General features: G+C 37.8%; 1 protein-coding gene across 3 annotated transcripts in view; it reads right to left on the bottom strand.

Moving 5' to 3' along the window:
- Window positions 1–26,713, bottom strand: part of OSBPL6 (oxysterol binding protein like 6) — a 95,008-nt gene that overhangs the window by 17,832 nt on the left and 50,463 nt on the right. For 2 of the 3 annotated variants that reach the window (XM_084209605.1, XM_084209606.1), the window contains exons 3-15: window positions 26,239–26,334; window positions 23,255–23,377; window positions 20,941–20,994; window positions 20,108–20,221; window positions 19,826–19,990; window positions 19,199–19,331; window positions 18,655–18,758; window positions 8,548–8,713; window positions 7,463–7,593; window positions 5,354–5,461; window positions 2,887–3,024; window positions 1,924–2,011; window positions 1,472–1,725 (exon numbers count right to left, since the gene is read on the bottom strand). In XM_084209605.1, the coding sequence (XP_084065731.1) occupies window positions 1,472–1,725; window positions 1,924–2,011; window positions 2,887–3,024; window positions 5,354–5,461; window positions 7,463–7,593; window positions 8,548–8,713; window positions 18,655–18,758; window positions 19,199–19,331; window positions 19,826–19,990; window positions 20,108–20,221; window positions 20,941–20,994; window positions 23,255–23,377; window positions 26,239–26,334 (1,674 nt within the window). The remainder of the gene's footprint in view (window positions 1–1,471; window positions 1,726–1,923; window positions 2,012–2,886; window positions 3,025–5,353; window positions 5,462–7,462; window positions 7,594–8,547; window positions 8,714–18,654; window positions 18,759–19,198; window positions 19,332–19,825; window positions 19,991–20,107; window positions 20,222–20,940; window positions 20,995–23,254; window positions 23,378–26,238; window positions 26,335–26,713) is intronic. The other variant, XM_084209607.1, reaches the window with a different exon arrangement.

Raw genomic sequence — 26,713 nt, 5'->3', positions numbered from 1 at the left:
TTGGCAATATGCTACCAGTGGGGCAAACATTAACCAGGTTCCCTCCTCCTCCTGCTATTGAGGACAGAGCCCTCATGTGAGGTTTTATGTGCTTTGTTTCTGTTTTCAGATTAATTTCAACTTCCTTTTCAATTTAACTATAAGACACTGCAGAGAAACAAAGGAGTTTACTAGCCTTGTGATACAGAGAGCAGTGTGAAAAAAAAAAAGGTTTCCACTACTTTTGGATGCTTATTGAAGATAGCAAAGTTCTGCTCTTTCAGAGAACAGTGAACAAGCAGTAACATATTCACAGCATTCCTGCCACAAGCTTTGGGTATCCAGCCTTTTCCAAGCAGTCCCATATGCTTCAGGGCAGGTATGCATTTTTAAGGCTGCTGTTTAAAGATTTGGCTTCTACTCCTAAGTACTGCAGTAGACATCTGTAGCAGAGAAGGGGATTGAATACACATTTCCAAGGAAGCTTTCAGTTGCACCACTTCTCCTTCTGGAATTCTCCTTCTGGCTTCTCCTTCTGGAATTCTCCCTACCACTTCAACACTGACCTTCCAAACTTTTCAACAAAGGCAGCAATCAGTCTGCTTAACTCATTACTCCTTACAGAATCTCCCTCCTCTTGTGAGGGACAGAATCACAGAATACTCTGAGTTGGAAGACACCCACTGTGATCACCTCCTGAGACTTGTAAGAAAACAGAATGTGAGGATGAATAATTCAACTCCCTCTCTCAAGATAGATTCAACTTCCTCAGTTTTTAGGAGTCCTCACTCTCCTGCAAGCCTTGTGAACACAGCAGTTCAGGGAATTGAGTGTGTGATTGTGTGACATCCATAGGCAACCTCTCTCCTCCCAGTTATCCACAGTGCTGCCAAAGCAAGGCAGGGAACAGCAGACATGTTCAGCAGCAGCACTGCTAACTTTCCCTTACAGCCTTTCCCTGCGTGTTCTGAGGAAAAGGAGACATGACAGATGAAAGCACCCTGAGAGCTGAGCACAGGCTGCTGGCTGTCAGTCTTACAGGGGAGCTGAAGTCAGGCTGCCCAGGCAAACTTTGTTCTGGTGTTTTGAAACTTCTCTCAGAAATTGCCTGGGAGGACATCTTATTCATACATATATTGATCATAAGGCAGTCACAGACTTGATTAACTCTCGAAGGCTGCTGGATTTGATTACTGAAAGCCAGGAAAGGATGCTGCAGGGTTAGAAACTGCCAATGCCTACATGTGCAGTCATGGACTGTGAGATCAATCTTAAATAAATGAGTTACAACTGCAGGACTTGGTTTGAGTTTTAGAAAAACCCCGCAGCCTTGTTCAGATCAAACCTACCACCTGTAACTGTTCACAACACTTTTCTGACCCAGCAGGGAGGTCTGCTGTCTGTGACCAGGAGGAGAGAGACCCTGCACAGACCCCACTCAACAGCTCCTTTTTCAATACAGCCAGAAGAGGTGCTACTCTAAATGCATTACCATGCGCTCATAAGGATCATCTGTTTCAGCAGCCTTGTCCAAGAGCTCACTGTACTCCAGCTCTTCACAAAGATGCTGCAAGGTATTCAGAGGTTCATTTAGCTCAACTGGCATGGATACTTTGGAAAGATCTTTGCCAATGTTATTTCTCAAAATATTCCACAGGTTGATGTTACTGGTGTCAGGGCTGGGAGCTGGGAGACAAGTCCTCCGTCCGTTTCTGAATGCGCCTCCTGTCAGCTCACCATTGAGAACTGGGAAGGGAAGAAAAATATTGTCACAAGAAAGCACCAGACTGAGAAATACAGAGTTCTCCATTCAACCAAATCACTGCCAGAACAAGCAAGCCCAACTTCATTGTTTTCAGCCGAGTTAGTCTGGTATTGACATGCAGTAATTCTGGTACATGAACATAACCAAGGTAATTTCTCAAAGCTTGAAACACAGTATACTTTGCCGAGAAATGTTGTCTGCAACACTGGTGTTGTCCTCAGATATATTGTCACTCACATCACTGATATAAGATTCATCATCAGAAGCCTAAAACATAAATAAAATATCCATTAACTCAAACACATATAAAATACACAGACAAAACAGACAAAAATAGTTAACTGAAATACAAATATTTAAAAAAAAAAAATCTTTATCCAATTAAAACTATTAGCTAAATGAACTGAATGTTTCAATCTGTCCATAGAGCCAGTGCACTAAAAGGGTCAAAAAAAAGTTATTTCTGAATTCCTTATTATCCAAATACATACATGAGATCTGCAAAAGGTGGTTTCAAGTAAGATCAGGGATGAAAAGAAATTCAAAACATAATGCACTAGGATGGGAGGTGAAAAGAAATAGTCAGATTTGTGCTGCTTATGAAGAACCAAACAAAAAAACATGACTTACGTTTCAGCAAACAAATTATGTAAACATTGATCTATTATTTTGAAAAACAAGAATCTCATGAGCATTAAGAATATTTAAAAAAATTTTTTTACGAAACTGTTTTTTCAAGAAATATTATTTTTTTGTCTATTTCTCTCATTACAGAGAATAATTTTATATACATGTGTAGTAGAAGATTTTTTTAAAGAACATTTGAAAAGCTAAATTTAATGGACTGCACAGCAGGCTGTAACTGTCTATGTCATCCTTCAGTGGAACTGCCATAGCCTGTAAAGGACACGTGCTGAACTTAAGTTACTGACACAACTAACTTTGTAAACTCTAAGTTTTACACTTCAGGGAACTCCTGCACCTCTTTATGTGATCTCAGGTTTGCTTATCTGTGTTTATTTACACGTTCTGATACCTTTTTATTCTAAGAAGCATTACTAAAAATAAAATAAAAAATCACTAGTGGTAGCACTGCCTAACTCTGTCCAGCAGCACAGCTGCCACTCGCTGTCAGAGCCTACCTCGTTTTCTGACGAGCTGGCAGATAGAAGTACTTCCTGTGCATCAAAGAACTCTGAAACAGATTCAGACATAGAGAGCCTGCTTTCATTAGAAACTTGCTGAGACAGTGGCAAACTGACATGAATTTGTTCACCTGTCTGTAAACAAAGCACAGAAAAGCCAAGTATTATTTCTCATATTAAAGAAATACACGTAGAAGGGGTAAATCACCTGAGTAAGATTTCTATCCCAAACACAAGCACAGGGAGTAAAGACAGCATTTTAGCAGGACTTTGTGTGTACCTAAGAGATGAGACTGAGGATGACAAAATAAAGTGCATTTTGAACAGTGAGATACAGGTCTTCATTTGAGGCCTGCCCAGCATCTACTGCCAAGTTTTAGTAGCAAGAAATTGCAGACCTACTTCTCTGTGCAGAGAATTGATTTTGTGGACAACACCTGGATTGTGTCAGACAAGTTCAGCCATAAATTTCAGATTAAATGACCTCTGGTAATAACAAATTACATCACTGGGAGCTAGTTTTGATACAAGTAAAATTTAATTATAAAGATTTAAAAGGTCTGGGGGTTATAAGTTACTTTCCAAATAAATGAGCTTGTGAACCAATTTAGTAACAATGTTTGAAATGTTTGAATATTTAGGAGGATAGCAATAATATGCATTTTTATGGGCTTTTATTCCATGTTTATACTCCAGATCTCATTTGCATGATGCCATTAACACTGACCCCATACTACTAAAAGAAATGAACTCTCTATGGTTTATTATAAAGAAATGTAACACCAAAGTCAAGGATTCAAAACTGTGCTGTGTTGATGTCAGTAGGGCAGCAGGCTATATCAGTGGAATAGACCCTCTGCCTCTGCCTGCTAGTGGGGGTTGGGACACCAGATTTCAGTGTTACCCTGCAGGCTATCACATTAAGAAAAAATTAAGATGCTGTCCCGGTACCATTTTACCAGAGATCTGTTGCTGTGAAGGGAAACAGATCTTGGACTTAATCCCTTAATTCATCCAGCATGCTGTTCCTGGGATAATACAGATGAAACTACTGAAGCCCTTTCAAACATGGTTAACTCTTCAGATTGCAACACAATCCCTGTTAATCTTAATCCAGAACTCCTGCATATGGTTTTGTTGACATCTTAATTCTGTAGAATTATTCCATACAGTCACCTCAAAAAGCACTAAAGCACAAACAAGCCAAGAGATCAAACCCCTTTTTTTTTTTCATTAGGATTTATAAGATTGTAGATGGATTGTGATGCTTGATGATTGATGATGAAAACAGAAGCTCATTTTACTGTAATCATTACAGGAGCGACCAAAATTTTGAGGTTTCACATAAACAAGAGGGACTAGGAAAAATACACATGCTCCTACCTGAAAAAGACCCTCACACAGGCATTATCTATGTGCTGCAAGGTTATAGAGATATATATATATATAAAACAAGCAAGATAAGTGAATGAGAGATCTGGAAACTTCTTTGAAAAACTTATTGAGTCAGGCTTACTTCTACCAAGGCAACGATGAACAAATGAAAAAGGAACAGCTAACCAACAAAAAGTACAGAACAGAAGGGAAGGTCATTGCCCAGAACTTCACTGTAGATTGCTGTGCTGTGGCACCACTTCACTTCTATGTTCTGTTGCTAGCCTCCAACATGCTGGATTCTTGGAAAAATTGTTTAGACATTTTCAGAAAGCAAATAAACAAAAACAATTTTACCTTTCTTGCTTGTTGGAAAAATAAGTAGGAGACAAGACTATGTTAATTGAAATGGCATATGCATAGAAAAAAAATAGTGGAAATGATAAATCAAAAACATTTTTGTAAAATGCAAGCAGAACGGTTGCCAAAGTGACCATACTAATTGAAATATATTACAGTCCACAAATTCAGATTTGTCACAGGGAAGCTCACTGTTATTAATACAAATGTTTGTTAATCTGTTGACTAAGGAAAGCAAAACAAGAAAAACTAGATGTTGCAAAAAATATAAGTGCAGTGCTTGGTTCATGGACTGAACCTTTTGATTTTAACAGCACCACTCAAGATTCTAAATGTGAGGCCCTTTAGACACTTGCAAAATCAGGTTATTAAATAATTAATCTTTCTGTTGATTGGGCAATAAACTAAGATACAGAATTGGTTAGCTACAGTGTGATACATTCAAATACAGTAAAACCTCACTAATTCCCACAGCCAACAATTAATATTCCAAAACTGGAGTCCTTCTCTGTTCCTCTAAAGAGACCAAGCTGAGTTCTTTCATGTCTGACATATGGAAAACAAAAGACTGAAGTTTTATTGTAGGTAAGGAAATACAACCTGACTTCTTCTATGATTGAACATTTGCCAATCTGAACAATTCAATAATTTTTCAGGTGTGCTTCAGCTATTTAGTGAGAATTAGCAAGGTTTGTTTGTACTCTAAATCCATTAAAGGCCAAAGTCTTACCTCATCAGGACTAGGGATAATATTTACACTGACAACCTGATCACAAATAACAGATTCTGAATGTATTCTGTTCAAGCGACTCCTTAGTTCAGCATTCTGGTTGAGAGCCTTAAAATAAAAATTGCACATTTCATTTAAAATTAAAATGTAAACACTTAAAAAAAAAAAAAAACTAAGAAGAAAAAAAGCTTCTTTCCAACAATTTCCTAAAAAAAATCACAGAACCTCCTTTCTTCCATTTATAGGGAGATACCTATATTGAGATCCTCTCTGACATGATTTCATCTTTGGTTTCTTTGCCTTCACTGTTTTTCAGGAGATGGGGGGACAGCTGTTCTCCCACAATGTAACACTGGCATTCTACCTCAGTTCTTCAGAGAGCTCTTTGGCAGGTGTACTGGTGGGTTATGTACATTATGGAAATGGGGAGTGAATGCAGCAACAAAGAGTGAAACTGCAGAACAATACATGGGAACTGCCCACAAAGTGCCCAAAGAGGCAACTGTTGGTTTACAACTATACAGCCTCTTCTGAGTCAAGGTTATTAGCAGTCAGAGGCTGCAAACAGAAATTGCTTCCTTTCCAGTAAAACCAACATATTTGCTAGTATCATTGTCTAGCCACCCAGATCAATTTTACAGGTTTTCCCTCGTACTTATTTCAAACCACTGATCCACTACAGTATCACGAATACCAAGAGAATTCAACTGCTGTCTGCTATCTGATGATTTTTCTCCTATTTTAAAGTCCAACCTAGATTATAAATTTGGGTGCATAAATATTATCTGTATTATCTGTTGGTTGGAAAGACTAGTGGGTGAGATTCTGAAATCCAGAAGTAAAATATGCTACATATCTAGAACATGGCTGACTTAACATTAATATATCCCCAACACTGAGGATTATAGTAAAGAAGAAGAGAGAGACATTTTGTTTCTGCAGAAAAGGATTGTTGCAATGGAGTAAGAACCTTCTTCTGTCTCCCCCTACTGCAGATTGAGGAATAGATTGCATGAATGTACTAAAACAAAGAACGACCAAAGGAAAATAGGCAAGCTTAAACTGTCACTGAACAGTTTAAATTACCCAATTTTGCTTTGTTCTGAAATGGTCTGAGCATGTTCCCAGTTTACATCCCTCAGAGAGGGAAGGTAATGACCGACAGCACACTGGTCACGAGACTGGACAAACGCAGTCACAGTCAATTTTCCACTTCCTCTCCACTGAGGCTGTGAACTAATGTGTGACAGTGACTTTCAAACTAACCTTGGAAGCCAGGACCAAGAAGAAAACACGATTCCCTATTTCATGCAAGTTGCTAATAAATATCCAAAGGTCTTAGATAAATTTGTGTCAATAACCAGAAACGGTTACCCTTACCTCTTGCTCCTAACCCTTTTTTATCACAATGTACAGAAATCAATCTGCATAACATGCTATGATGCATAACATCTGCATCTATAGAAAGGTTTGTCTTTTAACATCTGCTCATATTTCTTGCAGATGCAGTCATCCACACCAATCCAGCAAATGCTTTTATGCTTCCTTGACTATGAATTTTGAAAAACTGAGTTATTTTGCAACCTGAGGACTTATTTTTGCTAATTTCTTCTCCCCCACTAAAGCAAATTGTATTGTTTCATTTCGCTTAAGTGGGAGAAATGCTGGAGAGCTAACAGGTCTGTATCTGGAAATCCAAATTACCCATGACTTTATTGCAACCCAGGATTCCTTTTGCATTTGGAGACATGGACATATAAAACAAACCTGACAATATACGGTCAAGATTTAAAACTTAATTACAAAAACAAGAATATTTTCTTGGCTGTGCAGGAACAGCTCCAAGAAAGACATCTATCATTTGTATAAAAACATTTGATCCTTTTTCTTTACTTTGGAAAACCATAACAGATACATGCTCACACAAATTATATCCTTCACCTCCACATGCAGTGAGGTTAGATCCACACCATAACAGAATATGCCATAGTTCTGGCTGAGAACTTAGCTTTTTCTTGGCATCTTTGAGGTGAAAGAAAATGGCCGAAATACAAAAGAAATAGTGCATTGGGCAAGACAGATGTGCTTGAAATCAAATCAAGAACATACCTGAGAGAGGGACTGTCTGAGGTGAGCTATTTGAGCATTGTGGCCTGTAAGATCCTGCTCTGAAACAATCTGCTTAAGCTTCTCCTTCTCTATAGCTATGCTGTTAAAGGCAGACTTCAAAAGAGAATGCACTAAGCAAAAAGAAAAAAAACAGAACAGTTGTTTTCTTGGCTACAGAAATCACATTGACATTTTTTACAATATTTCAGCAATAAACACAGAGAGTGAGACTTCCATCCCACAGTAATGGACATTTGAAACAAGGGCCTGAACTTCAAGTAATCCGTGCCAAATCAAGTACGAGCACTCACAGCTTGCGATTGCAACGTGCGTACTGTGTGCTCACACATATCTCATCTGAGCATATTCTTGGTGCTGAACATATGGAAAGGTGCATATTTGAAAAACTGTGTCCAATGTCTGTTATTTTCTTTCTGGTTTTTATTTGTACTTTTCAGAGTAACAGAAACATCAGTGCTAGACTTAATACTGTACTAATAAAGAGGATTACTCGGTCCTTAAACTGGTTTTGAATTTTTTAAGATGTCAGTCTCACATTTTTTTCTATGCTTGTAATATAGGAGCAAACTGATAAGAAAACCTTCTTAAAGTGGTATTTTTCAGTTTGTAGGACCATTCACTTATGGGCAATAAAATTTCAATTCAAAAGTACATTTCTGTAATAAGCTCTTTTTCCATTGATTCCATTGACATAGAAAACACTGCACAAAAATGATTTCACAGGATTACGTGCAGCAGTTGCATTCTGAATCATCTTGGGGGAGAAATAATACATTTTGTCAAGGAAAAAAAATGTTTGCAAATTCAGTCACTTATTTACAGAATGGAGAAAGCAGCTCAGAAGACTTGGAAAGCAATTTCAGAGTTTACCTATCTCTACATTTATGACATGCATGGAAAATATAAGAAGGTTAATATAAATTGCCTTTGTGTAAGCCACCAGAACAGCTAAAACTCTTTTACAGTATCACCCAATGCAGATGAAAGCCCTGGCCATAACTGAGGGCAATAAAGAAACACAACAGAGAAGCAGATTACAGGGAAGGCCTGGCATCTCCAGATACCTTTTTGTGCCATCAAGCAAAATTCTTCTTGAAGCTTCATGTACTCGGTAGAGCACTCCAGAGGGTCTGCCACATGGCTTGGGGGAGCCTGAAACTCAATGTCTGCACAGAGGTTGGGGTTGGAAGAATGCAATCGAACGGGCGACATCGTAGCACTGAAAGGGACCTACAGGGAGAAACAGAGACGAAATGTTGGATAAGGTGTAACCAAACTTTTGACTCTGTTGAAGCAAAACAATTTTTTTTCTGAAAAGACTTAGTTCACAGTGTGAAGAATATAGCAAGAATGAACATGTAACTTCTTACTCTCCTAAATCTCAACACAGCTGATGCAGACTTCTTGTGAATTTTTTCACTGAAATAGAAAAAAAGAAGGCCTAAAAACACAGCTAACAGCTAATAATGGAGTATTTAAATTCTAGCATTTACAAAAAAATTGATAATTTCCTAATGCTTAGAAGATTACTGGAAAATTGAACCATGAGACACACTCCTTTATATTGGGACATTTGAGAGTAACTGTAGATGAGTCTGTTGTTGCAATACCAACATTTGAAGTATGAAGGTTCTTCCACAGATCTAGAAATAGGATATAATATAATCAGATATATCAGTGAAGTTTTTCAAAACTACTTGTAAATCTTCAGTTGAAACTCACTGTACTGGCAATTATGAAGAGGGAAGAAGCATACAGTCTTTCTATTTTCTTTTTAACCAAACAAATAAACAATGACAATAAAATAAAATCAAAACTCTGCCTGATTTGCATTTAAAATACATGGACCATAAATAAATGCAGAGAGATACAGCTTAGTAAGATGGAGCAAAGAATTTAGTTTATTATCTTTCCCCTTCACTTTCTCCTCTACTTTTCAGATACAGAAATAAAAAAAAAAGTACATGCAAAATTTTCTAAGCTATATATACATGTATCATGTACTGAGCAGTTACCTGTATGCTACAATATGCACTGTATGGCTACCACTGCTATGTAAGTGATGCGTGTGCAAGAGTATTTCGTATTTTACTTTAATGTTACCATTTACATGCATTCATATGAAAATCAGGCCAAGAACACAATTTTCAACTGTAAAAGCAACAGAAAGACATGCAGAACTACATTTTGTCACTTAAACATTAACCACTGTTTAATGTATCAAGCACTATTTAGTACATTAAATCTAATTAATTTCATTAGATTGATCAAATGCGTAAAGCAAGAATTTTCACACTGCAGCCCAATGCAATTATTCAAATATGAAAAATGGGGCAAAAATATAAAATGTCTCTTCCAAGGCATGATAAAGAGCAGAAGATAACATAAAAAGTCATATTACTAAGGATTATTATCAACAGATGAGTTCTAGAACCACTGTCACCAGTGGTTGAACTTGGTACTTTGTTATTTGATTAGATAGGGAACAGTTTTATCAATCCCTTCCTGTAAAAACTGACATCAATACACATTTTAGGTCTAGGTTCTGATTCTCCAATTAAACCCTCAAAATCCTGTTGGATCTATTAATCTTTCCACTCATGAGCATACTCTGTGAAATATGTTTTCCACTCTGTTCTTTCTTGGTTTCCAGATACATATAGTACATTAAATAATAACTCTATGGCACCTATCTAATAAAAGCTTTATTCCTGCTCTAATCTATTTTGATTTCCAGCTATATCAACAAAGTACATATTTTTTTACTGGACCTCATTTTAGCCTCATATCAAGAAGCATTTGTTAACAGAAGATGTAAAATAAATTCCTTCTATTCACACAGGATATGTCAGTGTGAATAGAAGGAATCTTTATCTTCTTCACAATTACCAGATTGCCTGTCTCAAGACCCAACAACATTAGGTAAATGGACTACTATGGCTAAATGTAGGTTAATTTCAAATTTCTTTTCCAAAAATCTTCCCCTCCTTAAATGGGAGAGCAAGTTTCCAGAACTTTCTGACTGAGAGCATCACAAAGCTTCAACTGCTCCAGGTGGCTCCAGGATGGCAGAGTAGGTATCTACACTGTACCTACGTGTATGGAGAACATACCCAACCCTCCAGACCACCCAGGAGGCAGGAAAGAAGCTGACACCAGCTATCCTGCCAGAGCTTGAGGGAAGAGCCCCCCAGCCCTGTGGTGATGGGGGAGGTTCCCCAGAGCCACAGGGACTGGCAGAGCTGCAGGCAGGCTGCCCACACATGCAGGGGGGCTCTTTAGTCACTCTCTGATGAATCAGGCTGAAGAGATCTGCTTTAGATCCACCATTTCTGCCTCAAACCTCAGCTGGCCAGGCTGATTTCTGCAATTGTGTTTATTTATTGAAAAAATACTATTTTCAATTACGCCCTAGAAACGGAATTTACACATTCTACAAATACGTCACACTGCTTGCAAGAAATACACATTCACATGGCAAAGACAAGTGGCCTTGCTGGCTGCTTTAAATTCAAGAACCAAAAATACTGAACTGTTGATTGACATGAACTCATCTCGTAAGCATTTTTGAGAAAAGTTTCCAAGCTACTTTCCATAACAGATGAAAAAAACCCGTATTAAACAGCCATTTTTATTCTCTTGAATAGGCAACAGTCCAGGAAACACTGCCAGTATAATTCTCTTCCCCTCTTCTCCTCTCATGGCTGTGCTTTCTCTCTGTATTAATGGTGACTTGATCCTGACTTTACTACCCATTCGCTTTTTGGTTGCTTTTTATTGTTGCTGTTTTGAAGGTTTTTGAAAAAAATATTTAGCTTCTTGATCCATCACACTAGTTTTCTCCATAGAGACACTTCTAGACATAACCTCAGATGAACCTTGTCCCAACTTCCTGTTTTACACCAGAGGTGTTGCACCCACTCATCCATCACCTTCCTCAGAATTACAGGCTCACGTAAGAACAGACTGTTCCTGGCCGAGTGGGTTGTAAGGAAAGCCTCTTTCTGCTGTGCATTTAGCTGATATAATTCTGCATCCCTCAGTCTATGCACACAGCTTCACTGTCTGGGAGAAACAACCACTTTGTGCATCAGCCATGGCCAGGAACACTGCAACAGCCTCAGAGTCATTTTGGTGCCTCTAGCTTTCCTTCCTCTTGCATTTTTTTTTTTCCAGCTCCTCCAAAACCTCCCTCAACAGGTCCTCACTTGAGCTGCAGGTAACAACTCAGCCATTCCCTGTTCTCCTAGTGCCTTCCAACTGCAGTCCAGCTGCAGGTGTCTACTGAAGCACGCCCTAGGTAAGGAGCACAGCCCTTGCCAAAGCTGTCTAACTGCTGCTGAGCCTTCTGGTTAGAGCCTCCCACCAACACAGCTCAGCCCTGCAAACTGGGAATCAGGCAGATTTCTGTGCTAGGCAGGCAGAACAACACAGTCAAAACAGCAATCAATTACAGAGCATGCATTCAGCATCAACTGATTACAGAGGAATAAATTTAGATGAGTTAATTTCAAAGCTGGATAAACACTGATATGTCTCATATGTTTTAAAAGAGCACAGCAATAACTGAGTTTGTGGTTCAGGTAGTAGAAGCTCATGATAGGTATGCTTAATCAGAAACTATGGGAGATCTAGGGGATTTTAGCTTCTGCCTGGAACAGATGGAATACTTCAGCCTGGTGAAGACATTCACTGCTTGGGCTAGATAAGGAGCATTTAAAGCTCACTTCAGTCTTTGGCTGAACAGTCCTCCCTATCTAGCTGTTGTACTTGTCTGTTGATGGATTCGTACAAATGTCTATATTGGGCCTTCCTAATGAGTACTTTCTTGATAAAGCAGCAGCTGAAGATATCCTCTTGATGGCAATTCAGTTTCACAAACAGGACTTCTCACAACTAATTCTCAGACTCGGTGCTGATTTCATAGCTCCCTATTTTCTGACAGACTTAGAGAATTAGCAAAGCCACATACAGACACTGAGGTAGTAATATGACTTTTTGGGATTATGGAACGTAAACAGAAAGTGCCTCAAACAAAAAGGCTAACTTTATACTACTTATAAAAATATTAGGAAATGTTATAATTTCATGGAAATTTGCAACAAGTCTCCTTAGTTCTATTGTCTTGCTAAAACTGTCACAACATCTTTTAACAGAATTTGATCTTTTTTTTTCTATTTTGTATAGTCTGTCAAAGACTTATTGCGTGCAGGGCCTGAGTCTGTCACTTGCACTTAATAAAGGAGGAGGAGGGACATGTACCATGTAAACAAGCTCAGACCCACATTTATGGAACACATTCCTGTTGGGCCTGACCACTTCTAAGAAACTCAGCTGGAAGTGGGTAGCATGGACACCTCCAAAAAGTGCAAGGAACATTTTCATAAGCTTATTACACAACCAAGTAACACAGGTTCCCATCCTTAGAGCTATCCCTTGATTTTGAAATCCACTCACTGTTGTAGCCACTGCAGCTGCCAGTCTCTGCCGGCGTCGTGTTGTGCTGAACTGGCCCTTCGGTGCCGGCCCTTCCTGACAGTGAATGCAAGAAAAGAAGGAAGTAGAAAAAGAGAAGGGAAGGGGTGATGGGACACAGGAAGATGAAAGGTGATCAGAAAAGGGAGAGGGAGAGTCTTTAAGTGGGTTTCCATTCTGTTAACTCTTATGGCCTACACATGTTGAGGACATATCATGTGTTTTCAGCTGTGCATGCCAGAGACATAAAAAGCTGGATACTTCACTGAAATTATCTCCAGATGAGTTGGACTGCAGTGCACTCACTAAGCTACCAAAAAAAAAATCAACTAGCATTGCCATTCAGAGTTGTAAGGCAATAATGGAATAAGAGAACAAAAAGGATGCTGCAGCATGCCAGAAAATAAAACAAAAATCAAACTCCTCCTGGAGCCACTTGACCATTTAGAATATGAATTCTGAAAGAGATCACCTTGCATTAGTGGAAGTGCATAAACTGTTGTCACTGAAGATGCATGTGGCTCAATGGTAAAATTTTTCAGTGTGTATCTTATCTAGTGAGTTTTCTTAAGTAAACATTCCTGTACGCAGCTCTGGCACTTCCACATCCATCCTTCAGCCTATTGAATCATTTTCTCCATACATAACTTTTTTGAGTTCCACCTGCTTTTCCCATACATTATTGAACCCTTGACTTCCAAACCAAGGCAAAAACTCAGATAAAGCAGCACAAATAAAAACTAAGTATTTCAACAACTGCTTCCTTTTCTGCATGTCTAACTTGTGGCCTCATCCTGTTTAATTTTACATTTATTTTACTTGCAAGAAAATTTTTCACAGCACATTAAAGTCAAGCAAGTAACTGTCTAATGCAGAGGAGCTCCATATCTGTAATAAAGTCATTCTATTTAATCTTTAATCAAAATGCCATTATTTTGAAGCCATTTTAAGAAAATACACCGTTCTGCCTTTAGAAAACAATTCCTTTACATTCTCAATTCCTTTACATTTTTTTCCCCCCTGTATCCTATAACCACTACAGCATTTTTAGATCTATGCACATTTTTACTTTTTCTGCAGGAAGCCTGAGAGTCATACAAATAACAATGTGTAGACTGGATACATGGACACCCTGCTGAAGAACAGGATATTGTACTTCAATTATTAGCTGAACTGTCTTGCTTCTATAATATTTCCAGTAGGGTTGCTACAGTGCAGAATGGCCAAGCACTTCCCCCTCTGGCTGATATTAGTGGCAATGCCACTGACAGTTGGAAGGGTTGTCTAATGATCACAGTAAAAGACTTGTGGTGCAATATTTTATACAATTCTCACATTAAAATGATGTGTGCATAACCTCTGAAACACTGAGAACAAACTGCTAAAGCAGAGAACAGATCATAGGCATAATCTAAAGCTCTTTGTGCTCCACAAAAATATGTCCATCCTGTGAATAAGAGTATGGAAGAATATTCTTATTTAAATAGTAGGGACAAACCTATGTACAGAGAGAGAGATGCACAAATGCATATGTATATAAGATTATTAATAATGATATGCATTATTAAAATGGTAATAGTCAGCTTTGCAGAACTCCACACTCTCCTCAACATAATAGAAAGTGAGGTCATAATCTGAGTTACCATAAAAAGAAATACTTACTTAATGGAAAAAGTAACAACTAGTTTGGGTCTGGTTTCAGTTCTGAGCTGAAACCCTCAGTAAAGCAAGATGATTTTTCAGATTACTCCATAACACACAGCTCTCTATTAAACTATTCCCCCTGTGAAGTATTGAACTTTAGAACTTTGAGCTTTTGTGGGAAACAAAAATATCACTGGTTCTTTATTGTTTTGCAGTAACATTTTTTTTCTTCCTTTGAAACTGTCATGAGAATGATAACTTAGCCTTTTACTCAAAGGGACATAAATAATAATTAAAAAAAAAAACAACACAAAAAACCACAAAAAACCCCCAAAACAAAACCCATGACTCAGTTCTTGTACAAAAGTATAATTTGCCAAATGAATTAATACAGATCAACTAACCTGGCGTTGCAGGCCATTTTCACAAAATTTTAAATAGGCTTTTTAAAAACAAAATGAACCTCCTTCATAAAACTAATCTTTCTTAAGAGAAGCAATTGATGTATTACTCTTGAGTAAAGGCCTGCAAATTCAGCTGTTCATTCTAAACAACTTGACAATAGTAAACACCCAAACCTGCAAAGGTATAGACACATGCTATGCTCAGTTTTACCTCAGGGAGTAACCCCACTCGAGTTACAGGGATCTGCTGTGTGGGAAAAGTCAACTGCACACAAAACTGGCATATTTAAGTGGCAAATATTAATGTCTAGGAAACAAATCAAGCAGCTTTGCTTGCAAGAAAAAGTATGTTTTACATACATTATGCACCTAGCATTCATACTGCAAGAATGTGTTAGCAGGAATCCAACAAAAGCTATCTCATTAACAAAAGAGTGTTCACAAGTACAATCCAAGACCTGGATGGGAGAATTCCCTCCTTGCCTCACATGCAGAGGATACTGAGCCAGCAGAAATCACACCCTCATTCCCCATCACTCACAAAGCACACACCTCTATACAAAGCTCCCTAATTTTATGCTCCCCAGAAGGATGCTCTCAACATTGTACTATCAGAACGTCTTTGATGTAGGTAAAAACTGCTCATTCTGAAAAAAATAGGTGCAAGTACTCCAAATGGAATTAACAGTGAAACTGGCTTAAAGTTAGTTTGTTAAAATTAGAATTATTCCCTAAAACTAACAAGATGTATGGAGGCATGAGGAAAGTAATAGCACAACAGAAATCTTACCAGTACCAAATGTCAACCATTCAATAGCAAATCATGTGTGAGCATCATGAAAACAATGATCACAAATCAGACAAAATGATTCTCAGTAGGGGATATCCTGATAAACAGTTCAGAAAGACTTGAAGCAGCCTTGAAAAAATGAGCAATAAGGAAGACCAAGAAGTAGAAGGAGTGTCTAACATAAGAACAAAATGGGAATTAGCTTAAAGGGCTTGCAGGCATCAGAGGACATCCACATTTTAGTGGCAACCTAAGCCAATTAGGAATAACACAATGAGTCAGTGAGGCTATCTTCCTACAGAGCACAGCTCTAGCACCCAGGAGAAAGGACAGCCCTTGGAAGAATACACTGAGACTATCAAACTAGACAAGATAATGGAGCAGCCCTCAAGTATTCTTTGTCTTCCATACAGTTTAGAACAATTTTATTGTTTCTGTTTCACTGCAAATTAATTTTTAGAAAAGTCAACAATAACTTAATACTTTGCCATAACAAAATAAGCTTTATATTTGCAGCATGAAGGTTGGCAGGAATTAATCCTGACTCATTAGTTCATTATCAATTCAGAAGTGACCAACCCATATAAAGCAGTGCCATGCAGACAAACTCTCTCAGGGGAACCCTATTTGAAATTTTCAGGAGCTGAGGCACATTCCTGCCTCAGCAGTTTGATGGAAGCCCAGGCAGTGCTACTTCAGCAAAGTGTAGGTAACATGGGAACAGCTCATTATTCACTATGACCAACCATAAAACATAATACATTGACTGCTTTCATCACTTTTGCAGATAGGACTTCTCTGAGGTTGCTGTGGCATGAAAGAAGAACATGCAGGGGTGACTGTGGTGACTGACTATTCACAGGCACAAAGTACTTGCATGCATTTTACTGATATTTTAATTTCCCTGTCTTATTCAGCATCAGAGAAAAACTGTGATCCTTCAATTGCACGACATCACATCGATCACAAAAATTCCTTTGTTAATAAACCATTTTAATCCCAACAGATGCTTCATTGTTCTACCTATTGTGATTATCAAAGTATAATAGGTAAAAAGAAAAATAAACTACAAGAGCTGCAATGATACAACAATCACCTCTTCCTTCCTTAAGAATATTGATCTTAAATGAAAACTCCTTAATGTGCCTATTGGGGACATATTAAAAGCTTTCAAAGTTTGTACTAATTTCAAGATATTAGAATGGATTAAAAGTTGCTGTCATTTATTTACTCAGTAGCAGACATCACAGTGGTGATTGCTGGCTCCCAAAGCCATTTGGGTAGTCCTCATTAGTTGCTTAACTATAAAAAAGATCAGGTTTTGGATCAAACCTCAGAATACACAAGTGCTTCCAACAAAACACAAGGCAGCAATACATGCACATTATGCTTATTTCTGTGCTTTCAGTTCTAGGGAAGAATGGAGTAAATTCTTCTTTCACATAATTATGTCTTGGTTACTTTATTTGTTCCCATATTAGCCTTTTCCATAACAGAAGGCTTGTGAAAGCACTTATAACTGGTAATATTCCAAGCACAGGTCCTGACAAAGACTACTGGTGTGTTTAGTATTTCATTCTGCTTTTAACTTGATGGCACTTGTTCACTTGAAGGCAGTTGCCCTTCTTTGCAACTTTGATACTGAATAGCAGTATCCCCATATGGTGGGTGTTATATTGAGTTTTGAATACCTTAATTGACTAATATTCAGATCCCCCTCCTTTCCCTAGATGGCAATGTTTTCATATGAATGAAAATAAAATCAGCACTTCTCTCACACTTCTCTAGGTTTTGAACAACAAACTGACATTTCATTTACTTCACCAGAAACATGAAAGCACACTGACTTCCTACTTTCAGCTAATACGTCATTTCATGCTTAGGATTTAATCTTAAAGTACAGTGAAAAGTAAAACATTCAGTACCTGAAGTTGAATTTTTGCATCTTTGCTGACACTTTTTGTTCTCCATCGTCTCGTGACCCGCTTGTCTTTCTTTGAAATATCTACACAGTTAGCCTACATTGCACAAATAGTTAAAAGCAACAAAGTGCTATTAAGTTGACACAAGCAACACAGACAATACAGCAAGTTAGTAAAGAATTGTAGCATTAGACAGGTACAAATTAGAAAGTAAGGAGAAGAATGCTGCTGCTGGGGCCCAAAATTGGAGCAGGGATCAGCTGTAGCTACCCATACACTTCCATCAACTCGTGGTACAGTCAGCTCCTTTAGAAAAACTACTGGTGCCCTTTTTTTTTATGGGTACATAATATTTAGGACACAATCTTGAAATCCTCGTGGATTTCTGTTGTGGTACTACTCAGACATTTGTACAGACAAGAAGATTCAGTGAAAATGGAAGAAAGTATTTAAGATTTAGGATCTGCTGTTGCTTTCTGGTAAAAGGAAAACTCACCCTGAACTGGGAAACAGTCCAAAACTTGGGACCTTTGTACTATGCCCCCTTTTCTAGAGCATGCAACTTCATCTTTGAGGGTCTTTGGGTCTCCAATCCTTAAAAAACTTAAAATGTTATCTTAACACAACAAAAACTCCTTATATATAACTTCAATTTATACATGTGTTCTACTGCAACAGTCCTCAGTTTTGTTTTGCAAATTACTTAATCACTTGATTTGTCCTATTTAACTCAAATACTGAATTCATCTTAATTACTTGTTTATACATGAAACATAAACAGTATTACACGAGATTAAAACAGACATTAAAGCATTGCATTCAAGATTCACTATTACTTCAGAAAATCATTCTGAGTCAACAGACAATACCTCTGTATTTCCCTTAACAGAAAGAACAAATATTTTAGTGTAATGATTTATGTTCAATCATATTTACCTGCATGTCTGTGAAATTTGGTGCTGACTGAGTTCTCTGTAGTATCTCTAAATTTTGAAGAAGTTTACTGAGTTCCACAAGGTTAGACTGACAATGAGCAAGATCTAAGAGATATAAAATAAAAATACATTAGGTGCTTCAATTCAGATTTTATTGCCATGGTGTCCACTGTTTGCACTTAATTGCATTATAAAAGTGAAGTGTCCAAATCCCTTGTAGTAAGGTATCCAAGTAAAAGTTTTATTTTGTTGGATACTTGTTATTTCTATAGGAGTCAGCAACAACTCTGGACCTCAAGAAGTGATCACATTTGAACAATGACATCCACCAAAACAGCACAGATTATTATGATAAATTTTTAAAGCAACATCCCAAAACATATAGAGAGCAAAGCTCCCACCATGAGTTAAAAGTTTCCAATTACCTGAAGAGCTACTACATGTTCATATAAAGATGTAACTTAACCACTTAACTTGCAGGACTCTTTCTTATATTAACAAAAGGTTTTGCTGAAAGAACAAGGCATGAAAAGATAAAGTCTCACCTTCTGCACATCTGTCCATCTCTTCAGAGTCCTGCAACCAGGCTGCTACTTTACTCTGACCAGTAGTGCAGGTGACAGGAAGGCTGTTACTGCAAGGTATAGGAGGCTGCCAGGGGAAGTTATTTTGTTGCACCTAAAGCATAATAAAATGCTTATATTTACTGTGGCTGTGTTTCTTTGTCAGCATAATGACTATATTACTTCAGAATAGAAACCAAATTATGCATTGCGTTTTCAGTTAAATCTGTGATTTGTCTTCATAGCTCCCAAAGACACAGATTTTTCAGAATAGCATGTTGGAGAATCAAACCAGGAACCTCACAAGTGGAAAGCTACTGTTTAGAGGAAGAACATAATCAGCAGAGAGAGAGATTCATACCTGGTGACAAATGCTAGTGCAAATTGCATGGGGGGTGAATACTTTGCAAGATCTCTACAGCAGCCCATTCTAATGAAGTAAGGCTAAATCAGACAGTATTTCAGCTGATTTCAGCTGCACACCCTCACAGCTTTTCTCTGGCCATCAGTTCCCACAGTGGAAGCTCCTGTCCTTTGGCATTAGAAGAAAAGCCCACTGAAACTGCCCACGAGCAAGCCAGGAGTTTTCAACCAAAGAACACTGCACACCTTTCCATCCGATGCATTGGCAGCTGGTGAGGACTCTGTGGTGGATGCTGAGGGGAATATGTGGAAGCTGGCATCCCTGGGAGACCTCACGATCTCGTTCTGACGGTACAGCCGGTGGTGCCGCAGTTTTGAAACCCAGGCATCAAATGAATCCTGTGACTTCACCTGGAGAAAAATTTACTATCAAGAAAGCATCCAAGATACCACTTTTCTGCACAATCTTTTACAATTTTATTTGTTTCTGCTGAGGATGAAAAAAACAGATGTAGTTTTACTTTTTACCTTTAGGTGATAGATATGTTCTTCTGTGTCAAGATCTATCCTCCGAGCCTTTTTTTTTATAGACATGACTGATAAACCAACATCGATGCTCCCATGGACCTTTCCTTTCTGTATCTAAAATAAAAACATCAGGGCAAAAATTTAGAAGTATCATGCACTTCTTCTGTATATTTAACAGAAAACTATCTAGTACAGAAAAAGTTTCCCATTTTATAACATTTTAGCATAGAGCCATATGAAAAAATAAAGTTGCACTCAGACTAACCATTTAACCACTTATTATACTTATAGTCAGAGAAAAGTATCTCACAAGAAATGTTGGTACAAAGCCAACTCCAAAGTCTGGGTGTGTTAAGTTGTTCACACCAGTGCACAGGCACAGGTAAGTGAGAAGCAGAGAAAATTAGACAGTACTTGACACCCTACTGCTACAACTTGGTAGTTATTGGCATCAAATAAAATAATTGGCATTAATTCTTTATCTTATCCACATGTCTCAGAATAATCAGCTCTGGCTGACATAAAAATTAGAAAAGAAAAATACATGGTCAGGTTAATCTCTCAAGCAGCTTTATTCAAGAAATGACCTTTATTAATTTTACTTATATTTCCACAGAAGTAAAAAAGGTAGAATTCTTGGAAGAGATAACCAAAATTATTTATCTTTAAATCCATCAACAACATTATTTATCTTTAAATAAATTATTTATCTTACATTATTTATCTTTAAATCCATCAACAACTTTCATGTGTGTACTTTTATAAATATGCCTAGAGTGAGTATGAGCAGGCAGAACTTCATTGGAAGTTTTAAAGTCTTCAGCTCTACTTACATCAATTGGTGACTTTGAATATTTCAGCATTCCATTATCCAGGACAAAAAACCTCTGAAATTATAAGAAAAAAAATCCAACAACATTCTTTCTTAATGAGCAGATGCAATTTAAACTGTGTACAACAATTCATCTGGAGAAGGATTACCCTGTAACAATCAAGGAACGTTTGGGGGTTGGAGAGGATAAATACAGCATTAAATAATTTTCTTGCTTTTTTTTGACAATTATCTTCTAAAACAAACAACAAAAAAAAAACCAACCTAGAGTCTCTTTTTTCAACATTATGTTCTAGGTCTATCTTAACAAACTTTGATAATGAAGGGTATTTTTTTTTTTCAGTTTTCCAGGCAATGTAATAAACTTTCCAAGAAAGACGCTATAGGACAAGAGAATTATATCTGTTTCTTCATTTTGTTCCTGTTTTCTTCCCACAAAAGCTGGTCACATTTCAAATTAGCAACTGTCCTTCCCTATCCAGAAACTGAGAAGTTTTTCCTAGTGCAAGATTACATCTCAAAAGGAAGCCCATATGAGAGACGCTGCTCTACCATGCAAACTTTGTGCCTTCTGGCAGACCAGTACTCAGTGAGTACAGATGAGATTGTAACTCCTGCTGAACACACCTTGTCTGGTGTTAATCCAGGTATTGGTACCAGAACAAATATTGGAGCATTCCCAGCAGCATGCCCAGGAGCTGGGAGGGCTGATGTCTCAGGTGTTAGTGATACAGGTGAGCCAGTGCACCTGCACTGACATGGTACCAGGACTGGCCGAACCCGATGATGTCTGTGCTATTGCTGCACCTTTATTGCTCTGAGCAGAATCCCCTGTTCAAGCTGGATTTCTCCCTCCATTAAAGCTGCCCTAGCCTGTCTGTACCAGACCACCCAAGCTGCTTTGCAGTCCAGTGAATGCAGACTTTGGCACACAGCATAAAGCCTAGCAGCAAACTGGACTTGAAATGACATTTGCTAACTCACGTTTATCATCACTAACTTTAAAAACATGCAAAGTAATAGCAAATAACTCCTATTTTTAGAGTGTAACCTAAAGCATTAATCTATGCTAAAATCCCAGAACACACCAAAATACTCTGCTTGATTCTCAAAGCTGTCATGACATGGGAAAGAAGGGCAATGGTTTCCTCAGGTAAACCTGCTAATTTAACACTACGAGCAGGGTCAGTAGTTAGAAAGCAGAAAATCCGACTCAAAGATGGTTCTAGAAATTCTGTCAGTCACACAACAGATGGTAGCAATATCTCACACAGGGCAGGAAAACAGTGGTTTTCCCTACCCCAGCTGAAACCAGCACATTTGGAGATATAACTTCTTGAGTAAGATGTCAAAACAACAGGAACATTTAGGGTTTTATTTTCCGTAGGTATGGTCACTAACAACCTTCACAAGAACATGATATTCATGTCATATTGCTCTGTCTCTCTAAGCTGCATACACAAAAGGAAATTACCTTTCATCATCATTTCATCCCAACGCACCCTGCACTTCAGAGGATGACAAGTTCACCAAGCTGTGCACATTATACCTGGTATGCTACCAAAGCACATGCAGGACTGTCAGAATATGGCTTAATAGATGCTGTATATGGCTTTGCTAGCAGAACACTAACACAGCACATGCTGCAGTTATTGTCTCTGAAGTTCCTCACTGACTCTCAGCACAAAGAATTGTTACAGAAACTCCAAGATACCCAGGCCAGCGTTGCAAAAAAACCAGAACTTATTAACAAACCCAAAGTTTCAAAACCTAAGTTCAGCATAGTTCCCAAGGTGAAATGTAAGGCAGAGTAGAGGGGATGTTAAAATGTGAAGTTCTTAATCACATTAAAAATTATCTACCCAGGTAACTGCTCCAAATTCATCTAGATCATCAGTAGTGATTGCCTTTACAGAACTGTGAAAGTTGGACTTCTCTTGCTCTCCTATGAATTAGTTCCTTACGAAAACAGACACTTTGCCAAATAGCAACACATTAATATAATGTATTTTAAAAGTGTGGGAGCAGTGGTTTATTCCATAAATTCTTATATACCTCATTAATTGATTTTTTGGATGGTCAGATCAATTTTATTCACAAATTCCCTCTGGATTTTGAATACAACCTTAGGCAGCAGGGACTGTGATTTGAGAATTATGAACTGTGTCTGCAAACTAATTCCATACACAGGTGGAAGAAAAAGTCATACACCAAAATCGTGGGTATTTATTTAACATCCTAATTTTGTCTAGACAAAAAAATCCCAACTCATAAAATAAGGTAATAACATTCTGACTGGTTTATGAGACATTTACCTTGTGCCAACCTTTTAATGGCCATTTTCTCTTCTTCAGCATGAAGCCTTCATGTTTATCTGGCTTCTGGACATTGGTCTGGCCTATTTTCAGACCCTCTATGATTTCCCAGCTGTCAGGTTCCTGATGAAAAAGCATGAGGACACATTGATTAATTAATTTTGCACACACGTGGCAAAAAACTGCACTTTAGAATGGCACAAATTCTTCAATACAAGACAAGAGGAGGAGCCAGGCTTTTAAATCAACCTATTTAGGTACCAAACTACATGGTCACTATATTATGTCTAGATGTATCTCATTTAAAACTATTAAATACAAACATTTTCAGATGTCTAACCCTTACCAGGTAAGATGCATAGCAGGAGTGCCCTTTGTGATATGTCCTAATTATACAGAAATTTAAATTTTCTTTAAAGTACAAGCTACATTGATTCTGGATGCCCCAGTTTTTCCTCCAAATCAGAAAAAACTGGCAGAAGATGTTGCTTTATTGTTGATTTTGAGTGTAGCTAGTGATAATCTTCAAAGGCATTTTATGACAGAGTTTCACTTGCTAATTGAGCCTTCAGAAATCTGCAAAAAGATTTTTTTCCCTGCATTCATTTCCACTGTATTTTTATGAGAAATTTATAGGAAAGCTAACTAATTTTCTCTCTAGAGAAAAACAAGGGAACAGCATCATTTGAGATACAACCAGCTGTATGCCTTTCATGGAGCCAATTAAAGCATATTTCTGGTACATACCCCTTGTTTTGCACGGTGACTGGTGCAGCTCAAGCCAGATTTACAATGTAACACAGTGAACAGGTAAAGAACAATATTTTTAAAGAGAAAAAGATGGAGTCATATTTTCTCTTAGGGTGTATCACTGTAATTAAAAAAATTCTGCACCAGTTTAAAAATCTCTTGCTGCCAGATTCCTCAGACTATGTTTTACTAATTATACCTTACAAAGCTGTAAACTTGCATTTTCTCAGTTGATCTGTCATAACTCCTAGCAATGTTATGAAAAGTTAACAAGAGAGGAAGGAGGTCATATAGCATCAAACATTTAAAGGGAAAAAAATTGTCTCTGCATTTCCAACGAAACTGTTCAGAGCCAAGTGCTGTCAGTCTTTCACAACACTCCCAAATAAATTACACAGCCCTGATAACATCAACATTACTGTAACGAAAATATAGTCGTAAAAGTAACAGCAAATTTCAAAACTACAATTTTGAATAAAGCCTCGGTATTTTGAGAAGGGTGAAAAGCTCTAGCCCAAATAATAAATACTGCTGTAAATTTTAATAGAAATCTTTATTCAGCTTAAATTCCCCTGAATAACCATGACCTAATTATCTCATTGTCTGTAAATCCCCTACTCAAAATGCAGCTTTGTTTGACTTCCCCATGTTCTGCTTCAATGTTCTTTTTCCATTCTATAGAGGAAGCACATATGTATTATTTTTTCCCTACATGGAAGTACTTGGCACTTGAGGGGGACAAATTAAACTCTAAGTTGTACACCAGAGTCTCTGCATCCCTGCCAACTGATTCTTCATCATATTGATTTCTCCTTTAGATGATCAGCTGCAGGCATAAGTCTTTTATCTACTAGATAACATCAGTATCGATTAATTCTCAACTAGAAATCACACAATCTCATATAGCTATTCATTTAAACAAAAGACCAGATACAGAGGGATAAAATGAGCAATTCTTCAGTGCAGTGAGGATACTTGTCTCCTGCTGCACCAGTGCTACAAGCTGCTCTTAAAACCCTCCTAATAATGCTACCTGTGCCTCATCCCACAGGTTTGGTGTGTTGAGATATGCCCAATACAAAGGCCAATATGAAGGAAAGACAAAAATGGGGGAAAAACAGAGTGGAAGTGAAACACCTGAAGAGTCCTCATCCAAGGCCAGCTCTCAAGCACAGCAGCAGTATTTTAGGATTTCAGTGACTCCATAGGCATTCCATGAGAAAGAGCCCTGTGCAAAGCAGCACAACTGGGAGAACACAACCACAGCTTTCAGTCCTTGGCTCTGCACATGCCCCTTGTTTGGGGATTAAGGGAGCCACTACCAACTGCCTTCTCAAGTTTTGACTGCAAAATATTTATTTTGCAAATAAAAACAAATAAACCATTTTATTTTCCCTGGATGAACAGAATACTTCCTTTCGAAATTGTTTAACCAGGTCTGTTTCAAAATTTACAGATATTTAGTTTCAGATTTTTATTTCCCACCAAATATTCCATCACAGCACCTTCACCTTTTCAGAAACAATCGTACTTTAGCATCTGAAGTATCTGAAAATGAAGCTTTCTTTACATGGAATTAGACTTGTTTGGAATCACTTATTCCAAAACTGAGCAATTTACCCAGAAAGAAGCTGACTTCAAAACAACACACACAAGGCTTCACTTTTTAGGAGGGTGATGTCACCCCTGCAGTTGCATCCTTTACTCTGCCTCAGGAAAGAAAATCTCAGCAAGAGCTTTTGAATTTCAAACTACACACAAGGGATGTTATTAGGACATATTTTATAAACTAATATTTATTGGCAGGAATTTTAGATTTAGATATGATTTGCTCTACACCTTAATAAGAGGACTGAACTGGAAAACTTCTCAAAGTCATAGAATCATATAATATCCTGAGTTGGAGGGGTCCCACATGGAGCACCAAAGTCCCTTCTATCCCCATTTTCTGAGAAAGTAAAATTTGTTCTTGGGGCCATCCATGTGAAGAAAAAAACCCAAAAAACAAACCACAAACCAATCCTTAATTTTGTTAATATAACTTCTACGAAAGATTACTGGCTCTTCTTACACCTCAGTTATAGAACAATGAGCTCCAGAGCAGACTCCCAAAATAATCAAATGGTAGAATCATACAAAACACTGAACACAAAACACCTGAAGTGTTAGTCAAACTCCTTTGTAACTCTAGAGGGAAACTCACTGCCCAGACTCCATCCCCGGCTTTTGCTCACCTTGGATAGAGAGAGATGATCACTTTCAAGGAACTGCTTGCTCAAAGAAGGGTCTGTGCTTCCTGAAGAAGCCTTTCGCTCCAAAATATGAACGCTCTAAAAAAATAATTAAAGACAACAGCATGGCTCAAAACATACAAAACACCACCCATCCATGGCTTACATGCACAAATGGTTTGCCTACAGAGGCAATATACTTCTCTTTCTTTATCACTGGGTTTTTAATTAATTACTCTGTTTAACCTAGAAATGATGGTGAACTAAAAAAAGCCAGGAAAGATGAGTAATGCAGTTCTTACCTCTGTGGAGATTCAAAGCGCTCCTAACCAGATCTATCATGTTTTCTGTTAATATACAAGACACTGAGTGCACATACTCTGCAGTCAGCACTGCCCTACATTCACTTCACATAAGATATTACTGCCTCTAAAATATTCATTATCACACCTTAGCATTTTGTTATTGGCTTCTCAGC

Source organism: Fringilla coelebs (assembly GCF_963513975.1).
Source record: "Fringilla coelebs genome assembly, chromosome: 7".
NCBI classification, from domain to species: domain Eukaryota; kingdom Metazoa; phylum Chordata; class Aves; order Passeriformes; family Fringillidae; genus Fringilla; species Fringilla coelebs.
Note: the sequence above shows the minus strand (reverse complement) of the source record. Positions and strands in the feature narration are given on the sequence as shown.